Source organism: Chrysemys picta, chromosome 5 (assembly GCF_011386835.1).
Source record: "Chrysemys picta bellii isolate R12L10 chromosome 5, ASM1138683v2, whole genome shotgun sequence".
Taxonomy (NCBI): Eukaryota; Metazoa; Chordata; order Testudines; family Emydidae; genus Chrysemys; species Chrysemys picta.
The window spans coordinates 71,159,769-71,180,827 of NC_088795.1; the positions used below are offsets into that span (position 1 = coordinate 71,159,769).

At 40.0% G+C, this 21,059-nt stretch overlaps 1 protein-coding gene across 15 annotated transcripts in view; it reads right to left on the reverse strand.

The window, feature by feature from the left end:
• The window catches only part of CBR4 (carbonyl reductase 4), a 110,349-nt gene that overhangs the window by 80,418 nt on the left and 8,872 nt on the right, over positions 1-21,059 (reverse strand). For 4 of the 15 annotated variants that reach the window (XR_006172598.2, XR_010601399.1, XR_010601398.1 and 1 more), the window contains exons 1-5: positions 10,379-11,576; positions 9,040-9,181; positions 7,932-8,052; positions 5,850-5,986; positions 4,279-4,413 (exon numbers count right to left, since the gene is read on the reverse strand). Coding sequence is in view for 9 of the 15 variants with exons in the window: in XM_042842120.2 (XP_042698054.1) it covers positions 4,279-4,413; positions 5,850-5,986; positions 7,932-8,052; positions 9,040-9,181; positions 10,379-10,426 (583 nt within the window). In the remaining 6 variants the exon portion in view is untranslated. Of the gene's footprint in view, positions 1-4,278; positions 4,414-5,849; positions 5,987-7,931; positions 8,058-9,039; positions 9,182-10,378; positions 11,600-21,059 lie in introns of those variants that run through there. The other 11 variants (XR_010601400.1, XM_005309740.5, XR_010601401.1 and 8 more) reach the window with 9 other exon arrangements.

A 21,059-nucleotide genomic window follows, 5' to 3' on the forward strand; every position in this document is an offset into this window, starting at 1 on the left:
CTCACAAGACATGCGATGGAACTCAGTAGTGGACTGTTTTGAGTACTGTATCAAGAACTGGCCTAATCTGATGACAGTTTGTGAACAAAATTGTGAAAAAAAAACAGATGGCACTGTCACAGCCAAAGTTCTCAACATTGGTCTTAAGAGAAATGTTGAACACATGCTGAGTACCCTGAAGCCTATTTCTGTAGTCTTGAAAGGAAATAGCTGTTTTATTGTTGACGCTGTTGAAATTTGGAAGGAACTGAGTGAAAAGAGAAATATGCAATGACAGTGAATGGGACAAGCACTATATTCTCAATACGCAGTACCAGGGTCAAACCTTAACTGCTGAAAAAGAGGAGTTGGCTATGATATGGACATCCAGCAATCATCCCTCCATAATGCCAACTATAATAAACTTCAGAGCTAAGGGTGAACCAGTCAAGAAATATATGTTTGCTGATGATATTTTAAACAAAGTCACACCAGTGAAGCGGTGGAAGTCACTTAAGCACTTGGATTCAGAGACAGTAGAAGTGATAATCTCACTTTTAACAGCAATAGCTTCTTCTGCCCGTGTAGAAAGAATATTTTCTTCCTTTGGACTAATTCATTCCAAATTGAGAAATCGTTTGGGACCTGAAAAAGCAGGAAAGCTTGTTTTTCTTTTCTAGATTATGAACAGGAAAATGAATTTATAGAATAGGGCTGGAAGGGACCTCAGGAGGTCATCTAGTCCAACCCCCTGCTCAAAGCAGGACCAATCCCCAGACAGATTTTTACCCCATTTCCCTAAACGGCCCCCTCAGGGATTGAACTCACAACCCTGGGAAGGTGAAGACGACTGAGTTAGATGCAGAAGCCAATATTTTAAGTTTCTCATGTTGACCTGTCTGACAGTCAATTTAATTTGTTGGGTTTCTTTTTAATATTTACCGTATATACTCGATCACAAGCCAGTTCGTTTATAATCCAACCCCCCCCCCCCGATGGATAAGTAAAAATGGAAAATTTTTATAACCCATTCATAAGCCGACCCTATAATTCTGGGGTCAGCAAACTTTGGCTCCCGGGCCATCAGGATAAGCCGCTGGTGGGCCGAGATGTTTGTTTACCTCGAGCATCCGCAGGCACAGAGGTAAACCTAAGTAAACAAAGTGTCCTGGCGCGCCAGCTGCTTACCCTGACAGGCCGGGACAGTAACTGGTGGGGAAATTTTTTTTTTTTGGGGGGGGGGGGGGGGGAGAGAGAAGCTGGGAGTCAGGGGAGTAACCCCTGTGACCATTCCCCACATGACTCCATCCCTAGCCGGGGACTCCCACATTCTCCCCAACCCATCCCTTCCCACCTTATCTGGGGAGGGTCTGGGGAGGATGTCTCTGACCTGGCTGGAGCTGCTCCGGCAGGCTGGGCAGTGCAGCCACAGCCTGCTCCGGCGAGCCTGACCTGGTGGCGCGGCCACAGCATGTTCCAGAGGGCTGGGCCGGGCGGCACGGCCGCAGCGTGCTCCGGCGGGCTGTGCGGCGTGGCCACAGCCTGCTCTGGGGGGCAGGGCCGAGCCGCACAGCTGCAGCTGCTTCGGAGGCTGGGGGGGGAGCAACATGGCCAGAAGCAGAGACTCTGGCCCCACCTCTTCCCTTCTGTCTCTGCTGCCTCTCCTTGCTCCAGGAGCTCTGTTGGGGAGAGGGGCTGTGTCCCACCTCTCCCTCTCTATAACCGTTCATAAGCTGACCCCCTTCTCTGGTGCTTCCCATTTTTACTAAAAACATTCGGCTTATGAACGAGTATATACTGTAATTCAACTATTTTAGTTAAAAACAATTTTAACAAATACAACATCTGATTTTAAAAAACTTGAATGTTTGACTAAATTCAAAAATTCATATGCTTGTTTTGTTAAATTATATGTTTGCTGTTGAAGAAAAAAAATCCAGAATTGTTGTTTTAGTTAATTAAAACAATTTAAATGTTTGTCTGTTGATGTTCTCCTACTAATACAGCATGGCAAGAAAATCCTCCAAATATTAATGATTAACCTGTTGAATTGGAGATAGTTCACCATGCAATGATTTCATAAATATCGGCTTTGATTGCTTTTGGTAAATGAAATAACCAAACAATCATTCACTTTCTAATATAGCTGTATAACTAATCTGAAAAGTTTTCAAAATAAATCCCTTTAAAAATGTATAGTGTGTACCTTCTAAAATGAAACCTACATCTATCTCTGAGTTGTGAAGAATATGTATTAAGGTTATAACAACCAACAAGAATGCACTTTTATGTAGAAATCCATGATTAAATTGAGTCTTCCTAACTAATGATTTAAGTCAAATCCACCCTGACAGGAATGTTTGGGCTTTTTGAAAACTATTTCGTTTCCTGTCAAAACTAATAAAACTGAAAATTTCAGAAAATGGACTGAATAAAAGAAAAAAAAAGTTAATTTTAATTTTAACTTTTAAAGTTATCTGATGCTTTTGCCATCCAAGAAAAACAAAGGCACTTAGAGAAATGTTGCATATTCATTAAGCAGACTGCATATTCAGGAGCTAAAGGTGTCACCTAATCTAACCCTGAAAGCAGGGTGCCAATGAAAGAGACAGCAACAAACTTTGAATCTAAACATGTCTGAAAGAGGCTTACTGTCCTATAATTTCATGGAAATAGGAAGATATAAAAAAACAAACCACCCCTCTGAAATGAGAACCCCTCACACACATCCTCTCTACCCTGCTTAAAAACAGCAAGCACTACACAATGTATCCAGTCCACCTCTACAAGCAAGCTGCCACAGCAGCTAAAAAATACAAAAGACTCAAAAAGAAACCCAACCCAAGAAAACCTCCTCAAGATTTCAACTATGGTGAGATAAAGTTAACTAAGACACTGCCAAAGGATTAGATTTTAAACTATTTTATTGGAATAGTGAAATGCAATAACTTAAAATATTAATAGTTTCTCTTGTTATTCACCAAAAGGTTAAACTGTGTATTCTTGGAGAAGAAATGGGACTAAACATCGGTAAATAAACAGTGGGATTTAATTGGATACAAGATTTTTAACTGGCCAGTCTCAAGACAGCTCCTTAAATGGTTTCTTCTAAGTGATTTAAATATTTTCTTGGATTTCATGGAATTTAGTGAAAATTGCTTACTCTGCCCAATGATAGCATGTTTCGGTTATCAATGATTTTTATTATATATAAATATAGACAGACACACCCACCCACCCCCCAAATAGGATACACCTGTTCTTGAAATTATTTTGTAAAGAACACAAACATTCTTTGTTCTCTAAGCACAGACTAAGTCTGGTTTCATAATAATTTTGGGAAATAGGGCCTTAGTTTCAGTTTATAAAGAGAAAAAAGCACCACACCAAAGGCGAGTCCACTCTCAGAGACGTAACTCTGCTCAAAGCTCTCCAGAGAGAGACATACTTCCATTAGTCTGTTCTGTAACCGGTTTATTAGTTGGGTTCTGTCACTTGTGTTGCTTTGTTTAATGTTTTCTTTTCCTTTCTTTAACAAAATAGCCAAGATCAATAGCTTGATTATTTTTCCTGATCTCAATTATGGTGTACCCAAAGGTATGTAAAGAATCTGACCTTGTAGTTGGCAATAAGAGAAACAATTAGTAAGAACTGTCTTACTATTTCTAGTTTCTCTAAACATTTTTAGTAATTTATAATAATACAATTATTTGGCATCCAACAATTTAAAATGACCCCTTTCTACCCCATACAACTATATGGCCCTTTAAGAAATTGAAAGATCAGTCCCATTAGGAAATAGTACAATGCGCCCTCTCTCATCCATTTTCTTTTGTCTAATAAGAGTCTGAAACATTAAGGACAATGTAGATATAGAAAGGAATCTCCTATAAAAGAGAAATTCCTCCTCATGCAGCATTTCTTAAATTTCCTTTTCTACACAGGGTTAGTTCACAGAAGCAAAAGATAAGCAAACAAAATTAAATTAGATATTCAAGAAGGAACACACATTTATTCCCTTAAGCACATTCATATGTAAAAATGGGCTAAGTAATAAGATAGACAAAAAAAATTGTCTAAGAAAACTTTTAAAATAAAAGATTACCATTCTGTTTGGAAACTAGCCTAAAACCTGCTACTTAGTAGTGTTTTTCCATCAGTGTGCTTTTATAAATAGTTTCTTACTTTCAGAGTACAATAAGCAAATAGTAAGCGCTTCTTTGTTCCAACCTTGCTGATCTGTAACTGAAGTAATCACAAACAATGTACAGAGATTTAGTATCTTAATCATGAACTAACCTGGAGCAACCACGTTGACTCGAATTTTCTTTCTTGCTACTTCTTTAGCAAGAGAGCGTGAAAATCCAACTAATCCTGCTTTGCTGGCACTGTACACACTCTGACCAGAATTGCCCTTGAGTCCAACAATACTTCCTAAAACAAACAGAAGAGCAAACAGAGGCCAAATGACAGGCTAAATTTAATCTTTTACAACTTCAGTTGTGGCTTTACTGAAGTCAGAACTTTTAATCACCATCCTTTTAAATAACAGCAATGAGAGCTCGATATGCATGTTACATCCCCATCTGCAAGTTAGAACTAAAATTTTCCCTTGAATACATGCCTAACTATTGGAGAGACAGTTAAGATTACAACTAAAGTAATGAAAATAAGATTGCTTCCTGAATATTAACTTATCAATGAGAGCAAATCTCTCAGCTATCTATGTACAGTTCATACAAATATGCACCAGAAAATTATAATACTGGTAAGTCTGTGGCAAAGCTCCCTGAATAATACCCTCCTAGAGAGAAAAAAAAGCCATGCCTTTCTCTATTTTGATTTTAATTAAGAATAACGCTTGCAATAATTGGCAGAAGTTACGGGAAGATTATAAAAGCATGATGAAATGCAGACTAAAGGTTTTATAAGGACTTTATTTATCATGGCCATGAGCTGTGTTTACATTCAGAGGTTGCTGAAAAGGTTTAAAAAGGAACAATGTGTTCACAAAAGAAAGGCTAAGAAAATAGTGACTCAATGAGTTTAATGAGAAAACACACGTGCATAAAGTTACTTGATTGTATAAGGGTTTGCAGGACTAGGAATAAAAAAAAGCTAACCACACACACACAAAATTCATCATAATTGAAAAAACATATAATACTCCTTCAGCCTTTCATAGTGTGTGTTACTTGTGGACTGCTTTAAAAAGGCACTGTAAAACTGCAATCTAGTCTTTTTTTTTTAATTAAAAGTAATATAAAACATTATACCTGCCTTTGAATCCTCTTCCCAATTGTTATGGTTTTAAAAAAAAAAAACAAAAAAAACCCACACACACACACACACACACACACACACACACACACACACACACTTTCCTAATTCTTTAACATATTCCTGTCTTTCACAAACAGAGAAATCTATCAGACTGTCCAGACGAAACAACCAAGCTAACTTTACACCAAATGCTATGAATAGTGACAGGTAAATACACTGGGGAAAATATCTTATTTTTCAGTTGTAGGCAAATTTGGTTTTCATCTTACAATTAGCTTCAAATGGGCACAGAGGTCTAAATCATTTGAAGTGCATTCCAGGCTTAGATAATAATAATAGGCAGAATATTTTCAAAATGATATGTGCAGAATTTGTTATTTGATTATGCCCCTCTACGAGTAACTGGACCCAATGATAAAATATTAATTTCAGGACATTATGCATTTCCTACAATTGTGTTTCAATTTTGGATTCTTACTACACGTTTTTAGAGGTATACCTTTTAACATAAAATTTCTAAGACTGTGTCTAAGAAAGTCAATGAAATATAATTAACCACCTTCAACTTGCCTAAGGTGTAGACTCACCTATGTTAACAATAGCACCTCCCTGCTGTTGAAGCATATGCCTTACAGCAGCTTTGCATGTCAACATCGTTCCCAGAAGATTAGTGTTAATTTGGGATACCATATCTTCAGATGTGGTTCTCAGCAACAAGCCATCCCTGTCAAAAAAAAAAAACACCCTGAAAAATTGGTTTAAGTCATCCCCAGTCAAATTCCGTTGACCAGAATCAAGTTACACCAGGGAAGAATTTGACCCTACATATACTAGCACTGTTCTTGGTAACACTGAAAAATTATGTACAGGAATAAGACATAAGGCCCACATCAGCCATTTTGCTGATAGTATATGACAAGCGGTCAAATGTTCTAGCTCAGAGGACTGTCAAACACTAATTTCTAATGGATCAATTTATTTTTGGCCACGAAGAGACTGGAAATTATATATATATTTGTACTGGAGTTTCACTTCCATTGAAAATAATATATCTTTGAGTACAACAGAAAAACAAGGAGAGTGAAGTAATATGTTTTATTGGACTAACTTCTGTTGAAGAGAAAGACAAGCTTTCGAACTTACACAGAGCTATTCTTCAGGTCTAGGAAGTGGACTCGGAGGGTATGTCCTCACTGCAATTAGACACCCACAGCTGACCCATGTCAGCTGACTCAGGCTCACAAGGCCATAAAATTGTGGTATAGCTTGAGCCTGAGCTCTGGGACACTAGGGAGGGTCCTCAAGCTCAAGCTCCACACCAAGCCCTAATGTGTATTTTATTTTTTACAGACCCACAGGCCAGCAGCAGGTATTTAATTGTAGTGTAGACATATCCTGAGTGTCGCAGCTAAAACACAAAGTGGAACATATTAACTACTTATGCTAAACAACACATATTTCAAGCGACTATTAAAGGAGAAATAGCCCCTTAGCACCTCTCAACGGTGCTAGTAAAATCCATGTCTTACCAGTACGGGGGAGGGAAAGGGGGGCACCAACCAAGTGGGGGCACGTGACCTCCGCATGTGACTCCTCACCGCCCTGCCTCCAGCCCGGGACTCCCATGCTCTCACCGTCCCCTCCCTATATCCATCCCATGTTATCTGGGGGGGGGGGGCTTACAGGGTTCTAGCCTCCTCCTGCTGTGCCAGAGACAGGGCTGGGAAAGGGGGGGGGGGGAGGGACAGTGGCCAGAAGAGCTGCCAACGTTCTGCTCCTTTCTCCACTGCTGCCCCTCCCAGTGGGGAAAGGAGCAGAACTCCCAGCTGCATCTCCATCCTTCCTCATACTACAGCAGCAGCCCTCCTGAGATAGGGCTGGGGGCGGTACAGTCACCAGAGGAACTGCTAGCATTCTGCTCCTTTCCCTGCTGCCCCTCCTAGCATGAAAGTGAGCAGAACCACTAGCCTCACACCCCCCCCCCCCCCCCCCGCATCCCCACAGCCCTCTCCTCTGGCAAAGTTGCTGCTGTGTCTTTCTGGTACACCATACCAGCTATAAATGGCTTGCTAGTATGGTGTACTGGCCTACTTGCACTGCTGGCCCCTCTCAAGTCATGTGGGGGAGGGAAGGGTTACAGATTGTTGTAATAAGCCATAAATTCAGTGTCTTTATTCAGTTCATGTTTTTTGGTGTCTAGCAAAGTTATGAATTTATGCTCTCAGGCTCATCTTTTGAAAGTGTTATGCAGGTTTCCTTTGAGAATGAAAACTGAGAGATCATACCTAAAGTAATTGTCTTGTGAAAATTGTTCACCCACAGGTGATATGGTGTTTTTGTCTTATTTTTTCTGTGAGAGTTCATTTGAGAGCATAGTGATTATCTTGTTTCACTCCCACAGTTGTTATTGGGATATTTAGTGCATGTACAAGATCCATGGATCTTGAAAAATGTGTTGCGGAGGATGTTGATCAGTAATATGTCTACAGGTTTTGCATCTGTTGTTCTGGCTACAACAACACTGACCACAATACACAGTCTTCAGATACACTTCAATTCATTTTTAGAATCATTAACAATGTGTTTACTTTTGCAATTATTCTCTCAGTATATTTAGTACCTTTCAACAAGAATGCATACCCTACTCTTACTTTCAACATAAAACTAACCTGTTGATTCCAGCAGCATTAACCAAGTAATTAACATGACCTAAATTCTTCTCCACCTCCTCAAGTGTATTTTGGACATCTTGTTCCATGGCTACATCACAGCTAAGTGCCATATGACCTGCTGTACTGAAATGAAGTTGCATTAGGGTAATAGTAAATATAAATAGCAAAATAATAGTAAAAACAGATGTTGAACTAGTTCTAACTTAAGAAATCTGCTCCCCCTCAAAGGAAAGTTAAATGAGGACACGTTTCAAGAAGTTTGCTGATTAGTTACAACACTTTCTTGTGTTTTGAATTTTTTGGCCCTTTTCAAGTTTGGAATCAATGTGGTCTAGAACAGTTTGAGGTCTGGGCTGGCTGGAAGCCAAGAATTGCCAAATTTTAACACCCGTTTCTGTCACCAACTCACATGACCGTGGACGACTGCCTTAATCTCAAGTTACCCTATCTGTAAAAGGGTGTCTGTAACAATTACTTACCAACCACCTTCCTGGTAGGAGTGTTATGAAGATTATATATTTGGGGAAAAAAGTAAAGTGCTGTGTAAACTGCTCTTAAATGCAAAAATATTGTTATAAAATATTACAACTATAAAATTACCGAAAGAATAGATGGTTCTTAAATGCTGCTTGGAATTCACACACTTTTCCTAACTGAAAAAAATGGTATTGGTAGATAACACAAACCCTGCCAGTGTCAGGCCCTAGATTTAATGGCTTATGTTTCAAAACAGCAAGGCACACTACTATGCTCAAAAATAGTTTAAATGCACTTTATAATTAATACACAAAATTCACTGGACATTCATTTTGAAACTACACACATTTAAAAACAAAATAGACCATCTTGTTCCCAGTGACGTTAATGAGAACTTTTCTATTGACAATCATGAGAACAGACCCAGGCCATTATTCACACTATTTCAGATAGTAAATCCTCCATCTGCTTTGCTATATGTGGCTTAATTCTCAAATAGATGCTCCGCCTTTTACTTTCACCTGCATTTGTGAATATGCTCAGTTTAGATATATTAATATATTACTTTTACCAGTTACCTAAACAGTGGACAGGGCATGAATAAACAGTAACAAAGCAATATACATACCCCCAAGGTGATTCACAGTAGTTTGAGCTATTTCCAGATTTCTAGCAATAATAGCCAAGCGGTATCCTTTCCATGCCAGCAGTTGTGCAACAGCTTTTCCAATTCCTCGGGATCCTCCAAAAATGGCACAAACTTTGGCCATCTCCAAAGAATAATTCACAAACAGCAAATAAGTCTACAATCAACAGTGACTGGCACCACATATTTTAGGACCTGGTCCCTTATGATGCCAATTATCTTCCATTCCCACTGAAGTCAATACAGCACTCTGTCGTATCAGATTGTTTCAGTGTTACTGTATTCATACCTAGTTTATTTAAACTTTATCAAACAGCTGAACTAACCACTATTAGCTATGTGTTAAGGCGGAATATCTTCAGTTGAGAAATAAGTGTACTAAAATTTCTGAATTACAGATAATCTTCAATTTTGCAGTCAGATAATCATGAACTACAAATTAACTATTATTTTAAGAGTGTGATAAAGTTTGAAAGCAATGTAATTATAAAGATAATTATATACCTGCTCAAGTCAGTGCTTATAATTCGGTCTTTTCAAAGCCAACTCAAGAACTAAATGTGATTACTGTATTAGCACTTCTGATATTAAAGCCACTCAGTCTTTTGACCTTGGCCTCAAAACTCATCCCAAGCATCTCTATGACACCATAACATACCCTATTTTTATTAGTAACACTTACTGTGTTTACATTGCCACTGACCGAACAGTACTTTGGGATGGTCTAGACAGTATTTGGTCCTGCCATGCGGGCAGGGGACTGGACTCGATGACCTCTCGAGGTCCCTTCCAGTCCTTGAATCTATGAAACTATGTTAATTGCTTCTGCTTTTAAATAAAAAGCTTGTTTAATCAGTTGAAATGATACTTGAGCAGGTATGTACCTAACTTCAAGCCAAAACCTTGTGCCTTAGTAAAGACAGAATAAGAGCGCTAGAATTTGTCACTTTGGCATTATAATGTTGCTTCCTGTGGGAGAGGTGAAAGTAGAAAAGAGGCCTAGTTTCTTTTCTGCTGGTTATGGAAAGAATGCCAAAGGTATCTTTTCAGTTAACTGCCATGTTATGTCAAGGGAAATTATGAACATAGGTTTTTAACATGAAAATATTCTGGAACTACATAGACTCCACTTAGCAGTTTTATACAATCTGTTAATACCTTTTAAGAAAAATAAATCATCAGTCCACAAAGGACCATCACAACTGGCAGTTTCAACAGTGAGTAGCCCAGAAGTGAATCAATAAGATTTTATAGGGTCATTCCCCCTTACTGAATCACTGCACTTTATCTTTTACCACAAGGTCAAAGTTGGTATTCTCACCTTTGAGACACTACAGAACCCCCATCTTTCCAGACATTTGTTTTGCATCACAGCACCTTTTATCAAAGGATTTCAAAATGCTTTGCCAACTCTAGGCCATCATGGAACTACTCACATGAAAAAGGCCTGTTGGACTGGATCCTAGGGAGAAAAATCTATCCCTGTAGTGGTACTGAGACTAGTGAAGGGGCAGAGTCTTGCACCTTTTCTACCACTGGGGCTGCTGGGGCCATTTTGGCTTCTGGTCAAAGTCCGAACAGCACTAATATCTGCTCAGACACTGAGGTTGGATGCAGCAGCTGCTATACACCATTTCACTCCCAGGACACAACAGTGTCTCAGCCATGCCTTCTCCTTCCAGTGATGTTTCCACATCACTGTTCTCCCACGCCCCCATAGGGTGACTTGTTCTCCTGAAAGCAACAGAGAGTCCTGTGGGCACCTTTAAAACTAACAGATGTATTGGAGCATAAGCTTTTGTGGGTGAATACCCACTTCATCAGACACATGCATATTCACCCACGAAAGCTTATGCTCCAATACATCTGTTAGTCTTAAAGGGGCCCACAGGCTTGCAGGGCTCCTCCATGCACACACCCGCCCTGCAGGGGCAGCGTGGGGAGAACACTACGGGGCTCGGCCCGGAACAGCGAACACCCAGAGGAGCTCGGACAGCTCCCAGGAGTCGCTTTGAGCCTCGGCTCCAGGTGACTGTAGCGCAGCCTCCCGCGGACCCCCTCCACCTGCCGGAGCTTCACGCGAGCGGCGCAGACCCTACCCGGCAGAGAGCGGGCGGCCAGTCTGGCAGGCAGCGCCCCCCGGGCGTTCACCCACCTCCGCTCCCCAGCTCCGCCTGCGCCTCCCCTAGGGAGAGTAGCAGTTGGCGAACCCGCCTCGGGGACAGGTTTCAGCGCGGCGGAGCAAGCGTTGGAGCCTCGTGTTCCCTCCCACCCCTTTCCACTGCAAGCGCCCTTGGCCTCGCGCTATTTCAGGCGCTTGTCACAGTGGGGCAGCTACACTCGGGGTTCAGCAGTAGCCGGTTACCACGGAGACCACGCCGAGCTCTGTAGCACTCGTCTGCAATCCTCCCGCTACCTCGCTGGGAAAAACACGCGCGCGCGCGCGCGCAGCCCTTCCTTCGTTGTGGCGCACGGGGGGAGACTGCACGGCCTCTCATAAAACGCTATGCAGATCCTGCCAGAAACTACCGCTCCCAGCATGCAATGCGGCCAGGCTGCTCCGGCTGCAGATAGAGTGCCTGTAGCTGCCGGCATTATTAGGAAGCAGTGCATGCTGGAACTTGTAGTAGGAGTGCCCAGGTGAAGCTCCGGCTGCTGCTGCGCGGGCTCGCAGACCGAAGACCCCCTGCCGCACAGGATATTTGCGTTGGACTAGGAATAATCTTCCAGTAATTAAACACCACCCAAAGCCTCACGGCAGGCCCTAGGCAACATGCACCTTGCCCCAGCTGCCAAACCGGGCTTCGTCAGTTTTATCACGTGCGATAAAGCCCCAGTTCCTGGAGTCACAGCACGCAGGTGGTTCTAGGGGATCACAAATTGAATAGGAGTCAATACCGTGATGCAGCTGTGAAAACAGCCGCTATTCTGGGCTCTCACCGTCCCTTCAAACATTTATATGATTATTTTATGAGAATCTTTTTCATTTTAAACAAAAATTGGTAATGCTAACCTCAATCAATACATTCAGAATTTTTTTTACTACTACATTTTAGGTGATTTTTATTTGTCCTCTGGTTACTGAGCCTTTCGGGTGCACTCATGTCACTTTCTCGAGCTTCTCTCTACAACTGTGAGGACCAGAAATTCATTTTTAAACAAAAGCTGAGCTTCTTGCCTACTCCATTGCCTCCAGAAGCCAGATCTTTAAGAAAAACAGCACGTATCATGAGATGGTGAAATCACAAGAGTTGCCAACATTGAGCAAATCTAGTCCTCAGAGTTGCTGAAAATAAGCAATAAAAGAATCAACAATATTTTTAAACCTCATGATTTTAAGCCAGTCTCAATTTTGGGGACCCTATTCATGATTTTTGAATGCTTTCTATTGACAATGCTGCAGGCAAACCTAGTCACCCCTGCATGCCCCGCCCGCAGACATGCAGTTATTACCTATGTGCCATGCAGCATATACCTCTCTCTCTCAATCCCAGACCCCCCCCAGCACATAGACAATTTTGCTCTTTCTATCTTAGTTCAGAGGTTTTAGGATTTTGAACTGAAATCTCAGTTTTACACCTTGAAGCAGTAATTTACACTTAACCTATCAACTATTTTAACACTGCATTTTTTAACCTAACCCTGCCCCTGTCCCAAAGAATCTGTTGCCAGAAATTATTTGGCATGCAAGTGTACTGAGAACTTGTCTTCTTTCACATTTACATTGAAAATTGCTGCAATTTTCTTTTTAGCATATCCCTATTGGATATCTAAGAATCTTTTTTTTTTCCTTCCTCTTAGTATATTTCCCTTTTCTCCCATGGATCTATCAGCTTGTCTCTACACTTATGTTTTTTCTGCTTTAACTATGCTGGCATAATTACAATGGTATTCTCTCCACCTCAGTGTACACCAGGATAAGTTTTTTATATCAGCAGGGCCAGCTTCAGGCACCAGCTTGCCAAGCAGGTGCTTGGGGCGGCCACTCTGGAGAGGAGCTATTCGGCGACAATTCGGCAGATGGTCCCTCACTCCCACTCAGAGCGAAGGACCTGCCGCCGAATTGCCGCCACAGATCGCGATCGTGGCTTTTTTTTTTTTTTTTTTGCGCCGCTTGGGGCGGCAAAAACCCTGGAGCCGGCCCTGTATATCTGTATAGCTGCATCTACACTAGGGCTTTTACTAGAATTATATCATCAAAAACCCACACCCCACATACTTCTGACATGGTTATGCCAATAAAACTTCTTAAGTGTAGAAGACCAGACCTTTATCATAGATGATATAATACTGAGTGGGACAACACAGCTCATCAGCCATTCAGTAATCAGGTGGAGGATCTTTTGAGTGACAAGGTCTCCTTTCCTCTACAGAAAGAATGTCTACACTGCAGCTGCTACACAGACACAGCTATGGTGCTGCAGCTGTGCCACTATAGTACAGATTCTTCCTGCATCAACAGAAGAGGTCTCTTCCCCCTCTCCCCTCCTTGCCAGTCAACATAGTTAATCCTCTCCAAGAGATGATAGCTAGGTCAGTGGAAGAATTCTTCCAGCAGCCTAGCCCCATATACACCAAGGGTTAGGTCGACCTAACTGTGATATGTGCAGATGTGGTCATCCCACCTTAAAAAAAGATATATTGGGATTGGAAAAGGTTCATAAAAGGGCAACAAAAATCATTAGGGGATGGAACGGCTTCCGTATGAGGAGAGATTAATAAGAGTGGGACTTTTCAGCTTGGAAAAGAGATGGCTAAGGGGAGATATGATTGAGGTCTATAGAATCATGACTGGTGTAGAGAAAGTAGGTAAGGAAGTGTAGTTTACTACTTCTCATAATATAAGAACTAGGGGTTACCAAATGAAATTAATAGGCAGCAGGTTTAAAACAAATAAAAAGAAGTATTTCTTCACACAAGCACAGTCAACCTGTAGAACTCCTTGCCAGAGGATGTTGTGAAGGCCAAGACCATAACAGGGTTCAAAAAAGAACTAGATAAATTCATGGGGGATAGGTCCATCAATGGCTATTAGGCAAGATGGGCAGGAATGGTGTCCTTAGCCTCTGTTTGCCAGAAGCTCGGAATGAGCGACAGAATCACTTGATTACCTGTTCTGTTCATTCCCTCTGGGGCACCTGGCACTGGCCACTGCCAGAAGACAGGATACTGAGCTAGATGGACCTTTGATCTGACCCAGTGGGGCCATTCTTATGCTCTTAGAATGTTCAGCGCATGAAATTTTTCATAGCCCTGAGTGACATAGCTAGGTCAAGCTACTTTAAAAGTGTAGACCAGACTGGATTAATTTGGCAGTGATACATTGAAATTTGTGTACATAATAGACAAGGAAGTAAACCGGGGTCTCCCCCATGATGGGGGAGAGTGCAAGTGTGCCTGGAGTTGATGGTTTTGTGACTACGTTCCCATTGTAAGACTATTTGTTTAGCTCTACTACATAGTTTTGTTTTCTTTTATGCATTAGTCTGAAATTAAGGTTGCCAGTTTTAATTGGATGTATTCCTGGAGGTTCCATCACATGACAATCTTTAATTAAAGATTAATTTTAATTCCTGGAGGTTTGGCAACCCTATCCAAAATGTGGCTTAAATGGCTTCAGCTGAGAAATAATTAAAGTTTAGAGATTAGTATCTACTTATGTGCAGGACACTTTTCATAGTTGTTTGGGCTAATAAAAATTATTCAAAGTTCTCAAATTACTATTGATATGATTGTTGTAGAGTTATAAGCTCAGGGGAAATGTGCTATGCTGAGGTTCTGACCTTCTGCTGTAAACCTCAGTAATGAGGATTTCAGACTGTTTCTAAGAGCTCCAGGATTAGAGTTGAGAGTGAAGTTATCAATTTTAACATATAATTTTCAATGGGCCAGTCTTTATATATGATAGGGAAAGATGTATTTGGGGTTCCAGACACACCATTAACCAGCTATAACTTATAACTAGAGAGCTGACCATTTGGTCTCAAAATAGTCTTTAGCACAGACTTAGTTCTGTAATACAAAAGAGTGTTCACAAAAGGGAAAATGTGGATGTTTTGTTCTGGTGAAATAGATAGCAGCAAAACAGCATGGGGGTGGGGGGCTGGAGAGAGAAAGAATCAGTCCCCAATGAAAAGGGATATAGCTAATTAGCTAAAGCTGGTGGACTAAAGACACAATAATTCTAGGTTCCATGACATGGTATGAGTAGAGCAACAGACCAGAATTCATGTGACATAAATTAGTGCTTAATAATTGTCTGATGATCCCTCATCAAGAAAGGCAGCATAACATAATGCTTTAAGAAAGTGATAAAAAGTTGGTCTTCCCTGTACACACTGGAACTCTGACACAAAAGCAGGAAATTCTCTACATTTTTTTTAAACTGCATCATGTAGTGAACAAAACAACAATGCAAAACATTCTTTCCCATGGTTCAGACAAGATTGTGTTCAGCTCTTGTCTAGTAAATGCTTATTTAAACTTAGATGTGTAATCAGAGATCACTTATTGGCCACAGAATAACCAAATGTTTGCAAAAGTTATGTTAACCTTTCTCCCAATGATTTCTTTTTTACATGTTTTAAGCATATGGCTGAAAGCATACACAAGCAATGAATCTGAGCCAGTTTACCCCTAGTTATTTCCTAATTTTGTAAAGGATGAGCTGACTGTATTGAAGTGAAGAATCAGTTTAATATTGGATATATTCTCTCCCTGTGGGACTGTGTCCTACTCTGATATATGAACTCAATCTAATACATCTTTTCTATCCCTAATGGATAAAACTATAGCAACTAGCACAACATTGGTTGTTTCTATGTCTGGTTTACTATGACTGTAGAATTACAAGCAAATTAATCACATATGGTTCTCTATATAACAGTGTATAGACACATTCAGGACTTGTTGACAATTTACAAGATAAAAGTAAAATTATCTAGTTGTCTTTACTCAAACTTACTGCATACAGGCACTACAAAAAGTTTGTGCTAGAAACTGCAGTTTTTTGAACGATTTCAGCCCATTATTTGAAAAGGTCATAGCTTTTTCTCAAAAACAATTTAAGTTTATAGAAAAAATGAGTAAGCATACTGCAACTCACCAAAACAGTTGGAGGTATTTAATGTATTGAAAAGCATCAAATGCAAATAAGAACAAAGTAAGGTAACCTTTTAATCATTAGTTATGGGCCACTAGTATTGGAATACCTAAAGTCCCTCAGATCAGATACTTCAGATTTCCTGTGGTAGTCTAATGACTTAGTTCCTCTTTTCTCACTTTGGGCAACTGTTGCTGTGGGATGTAATAATCACTAAAAAATTAGCAGTACATCTCTACCCCGATAACGTGACCCGATATAACATGAATTCGGATATAATGCGGTAAAGCAGCACTCCAGGGGGGTGGGGCGGCGCACTCCGGCGGATCAAAGCAAGTTCAATATAATGTGGTTTCACCTATAACACGGTAAGATTTTTTGGCTCCTGAGGACAGCGTTATATCGGGGTAGAGGTGCATTTTGCAATGTGGCTAATTTTCCTCAGCCACTCTGATTCAAATACTTAGGTGACCAAACTACCATCCTGTTATTCTTCATTGATCTATTGTTTCCCCCTTGGCTGTCCAAATCTGCATTACTTTCCATTGAATATGGTATTCACAATTATAACACAACCGTAACCATATATCTATACACCAGTTTTCTCTACTTGTCACTCTACAATAAAATGTATTTTTAACAAGTGTGTAAATCAACACATTCATGATTTTATAGATCAGCTTCCAGGAGAGGCCTTTTAAACTAAAGAAACAAAGCAAGTGGAGGGTCTGTGTCAAATAAATTGGTTTCATCTACTTCCTTCACATTACAACTGGCATTAACTCACAACCTCAGCAGAGTGGCCTGGGCTTGACTGCACATGGAGACCCCACTAATTTTTCCACTCAGTGAGAGGTAAGGTATACTGGTAAAGGTGAAGTGAAGCTTGCACTGTTGCTGCCTGATCTGTGGCTAATAAGAGGATTTCAGTTTCCAGTGTTTCACTTGGCAATTTCATAGACATTTTAAAACAATGCAAAATTAACCTCAAAAATATCTTCAAGTTATATAAATTGCCCTAACTCCCACAAGTCAGGAAGTTCAGGGTTCTAGCTGAAACTCCAGTTTTAATACATATTTTGTTCTGCCTACTAATTACGGGAGTGGAACACAACCAGTGAGCAATCTCACATATTTTATCCTGTAATATTCAGACATACAGAAAGGTGAATTAAGAATGTGTTTTCAGTCTTGGAATTTCTGTGCTTCCACTGATCTATCAAACCCTCTATTTGAACATTATACTGCTATTCAAGGTATGAGAGTTCAGCTTGTGTGTTCATGCCTGAGCCAACAGTGACCGAGAACACTGAGGCTGCAGCACCATCAGCCTGTAGGGAGGCAACACCTTGTATTATTGACAAGGACACCTGTTGATATACACTTGAGCAGCCTCTATAAACCCCTGAAGGAGCCACATGTAGTCATCTGTCTCCAGGTCAACTCCCAGGGAGATTTTGAAAAATGGACAGGACCTATCTCTCTCCCGGGACCCACCATAGATTTTTTTTTTATTTATGCACAAGGATGGTATCTTAGGTGTGTAGAATATTTTGTAAGTGATAAGCACATCCCATAAATGTTTTGGTACTACTAAATTCTAGAGCTCTACAGAAGCATTTTGCATGGATGCCTTTTTTAAAAAATGAAATACTGCAACTAGGGGGACTTCTGCTTTCCAATTATGTTTAGTTTGTAAATTGGCTTTCAAATACCTTCTTTTTTTCAAGGCAGCTATAGCTGCTAGAAAGCAAGGGCCAGACTGGGATACTGGAGACTTGAAGGCAGCTTTAGAAAGGCTGAGGACTTTTTAAAAAGCACTTGGTTGTTTTTGCTCAAGTTATTAAAGATAAATCATGGCTTTAGTTATCAGAAGGTACTTTACTGCCATCACTAAGAGGACAGTTTGAGTAATCATGGAAGAACAGCTTAATCTTATTCTCCTGGATGTGAACAGATATATTTTAAGATCTAGGATGTACTCACAATAGAGATTACCAGCCTCAATAACACTCAGAAAATAGTCAGCTACCTATTCATCACATACCTAGAAAGAACTCATGTAGCCCAGAGATCATCAGCATGTTTGAACTACTAGATATTTATATAATAATTCTGTCCACCTGGCTTCTACAGCTTCAGTTCATGTATCATTGCAATGCAATCCCAGTTATAACTGAGGGGTCCAATCCTGCCATCTACACACTCACACACAGTCCCACTTATTACACGTGAAGAAGTGCTGCAAGATCAGGCCTATAGAATGTGACTCCAAGGATAATTTAGCCCATAGTATTTATGTTTGATACTATTAAGATTAGAATAAAATCTAATAAATTTTTTTTTTTAAATAGAGTTTCACAATACAGCAGAAAACATTACAAGATTATATTGTTGCTTTGTGCTGAGCGGTAGTATAGAAAGTAAAGTTCTCTTAGTATTTAGAGATAGAAAAACAAAGCTGTGAATAGCCTAACATTAGCCCCATCTCCTTCCTTCCTGTTCTAAAGTACTAGCAGCAAGTGTCAGCAGACTACTAGCCTATTATATCACTAATCTCAGTCTTAAACACCGGATCTTCACAGATGCTATAGACATCTCTGGAGCGTTGCCCTATGACCCAGCCTACTGGAGATTTACACCTTCTAGTGCAAAACTGTATTTTTACTCTATCAGCAAAGTAGATTATTGAAATGAGAATTGGCATGACTTAGCATACTCACTCACCACTTTGATGTGTAGCTGGTAACACTGCAACGCTTTTTACTTCAGTCAGGACTAGTTGTGACTTTATACACAGATGCTTTTACAGAAAAACAAAACAAAACAAAAAACCCTCCCACATACTAAACTATGGGCTATTGCCTGCTTAAAGCACATTATTTTTTATTTCCCTTGTGATGGACATGATTAATTGTGTTGAATTAATCTTGCCCTTAATTTGATGTTCTTTCCTGCAGTGGTCTGATTAGCAGAACTTAATTTTATGAACTATGAATATATTCTTAATCATAAAAATGAAAAATATATTACAGTAACGGCACAAAAGGATACTAATTTTAACCTTTTTATTTTGCCTTTGACCTGAACAAGGCAGGATAGTATCCAGTATTACGTCTAATTCACTGGAGGGCTTGCATTGAAAAGTGAAATATAGTAGGAGAATTTATGTTTAACAACATACATGGTCCTGGTCCTGCATCTCCTACTCATGTGAGCAGCCCTGTGGACTCATGTGAGTAAGGGCGGTGTCTAATAAATGTGGTGGTCAGCCTGCAGGAAATGCAGTAGATTTAAATTAAAGTATGTGGAAAAGTAGTGTTGTATATTTGTTTCCTTCTATTATTTAGTATAAACATGGTCTGATATCAAATAAGTAAATAAAGAAAAGAGCAAAGGAATTATTAAAAACAGTTTAGGGGGTGAGGGTGAAGGGAAATTATAAGGCCCTGATTCCACAAACTCATCCTAATTGTCTCATTGACTTCAGCAGAAGTCTCACTGACTTCTTGTAAGGACTACTCAATTAAGTATTTGCAAGACTGGTCCCTAACTTGTATAGGGACCTATTGAGCACTGTTTTACTCTGGCAAAATGTCAATGGGCGATTTGCCTGAGTAATAAGAGCTGAACAGTCTACAGTAAAGAGTAACTGTGGCAGAAGTAATAGTGACACTCACACATCTCACAGGCCATTCACCTCCCTTATCTTTTCCAGTGCTATAGGAAATGTCAAAGGCAATTTTTTTAAAGCAGCTGTTATCCATTTTGCATACAGTAGCACCTGAGTAGCATACAGTAACACTTTGAGTTTCCTGAAAGCCGTCCATTTCCAAGAATGAGTTTTCTCTATCAGATTGTCTCAAACATATCTAGTTTTATATCTTGCCTCCTAATAGCAGCAGAAATACATTTTCACTCTGCTGTTTATGTAACTGAGCAACTGAGGACTTAATCTCTCTGTAAGAAACAGAAGCCTTTATTGTTGTTTTCCTCCTAATGTATTAGAGCAGTAAATCATGATGATAATGGTCTAAAAATATCCAGTCAATTGGCTTAACAAGGTAAGAAGTAGGTTGTTAAAAATGAGAAGTGATGTTTGAAGAAGATTGCTTGGATTGGTTTTTAATGCATCTATCAGTGAATATTCTCCCTTCAGGGACTTATCAAAAGTGATAACACTTTTCAAAGATGTTAATCTGAAATAATCTAGACAGTGCAATAGTTTAAGACATAATTGATTATATACAAACATCTTACATTGGTGGAAATTTCAATAATAGGCCAAATTAATTCCTGTTCTACATCCACTGTGGTCAAATAAACTGCATGAAGGATGAATATTAATATCCTAAATATTCATCTGATTTCTGGCAGAGTGGGGTACTTCAATTTTTAAATGCTAACTACCACTTTGCCAGGAAGTCAGGTCTGTTTTTCTAGTTCCCATAAAAACTAGACAACTTGACTGATTTAAGTGACACCGGAAGAGTGAGACATGCTCCAAATTTGGAAAAGCAGGCATAGACCAATTCCTCAGAGACAAAAGCCAAACTGATGGGTCAGCCAGGTGTCAACAAAATCAAATGGACTACCACTGGCTAAGGGGCCATTCTTTGGCAGGAAGACGGATGAGTGAGACATTTACATCCTGGCAAAGGGTCTCAACTGCTGGAGATGATTCTTAAAGAGGAGGAAAAAATATAAAAATGAGGAACTGAGATCTCAAGTCACCTCTCCGCAGTGATCTCTACTCACTAACATTTGAAAGACAAAGGAACCATCATTGAACTGGGGGAGTGGTCCTGGCTGAAGGAATCCAGCCAGACTGCTGTAAGCATATGGTCAGAGAAATCTTTTGCTTTAAATTCAACTCAGCTGTTAAGTTAGATATTAGTTT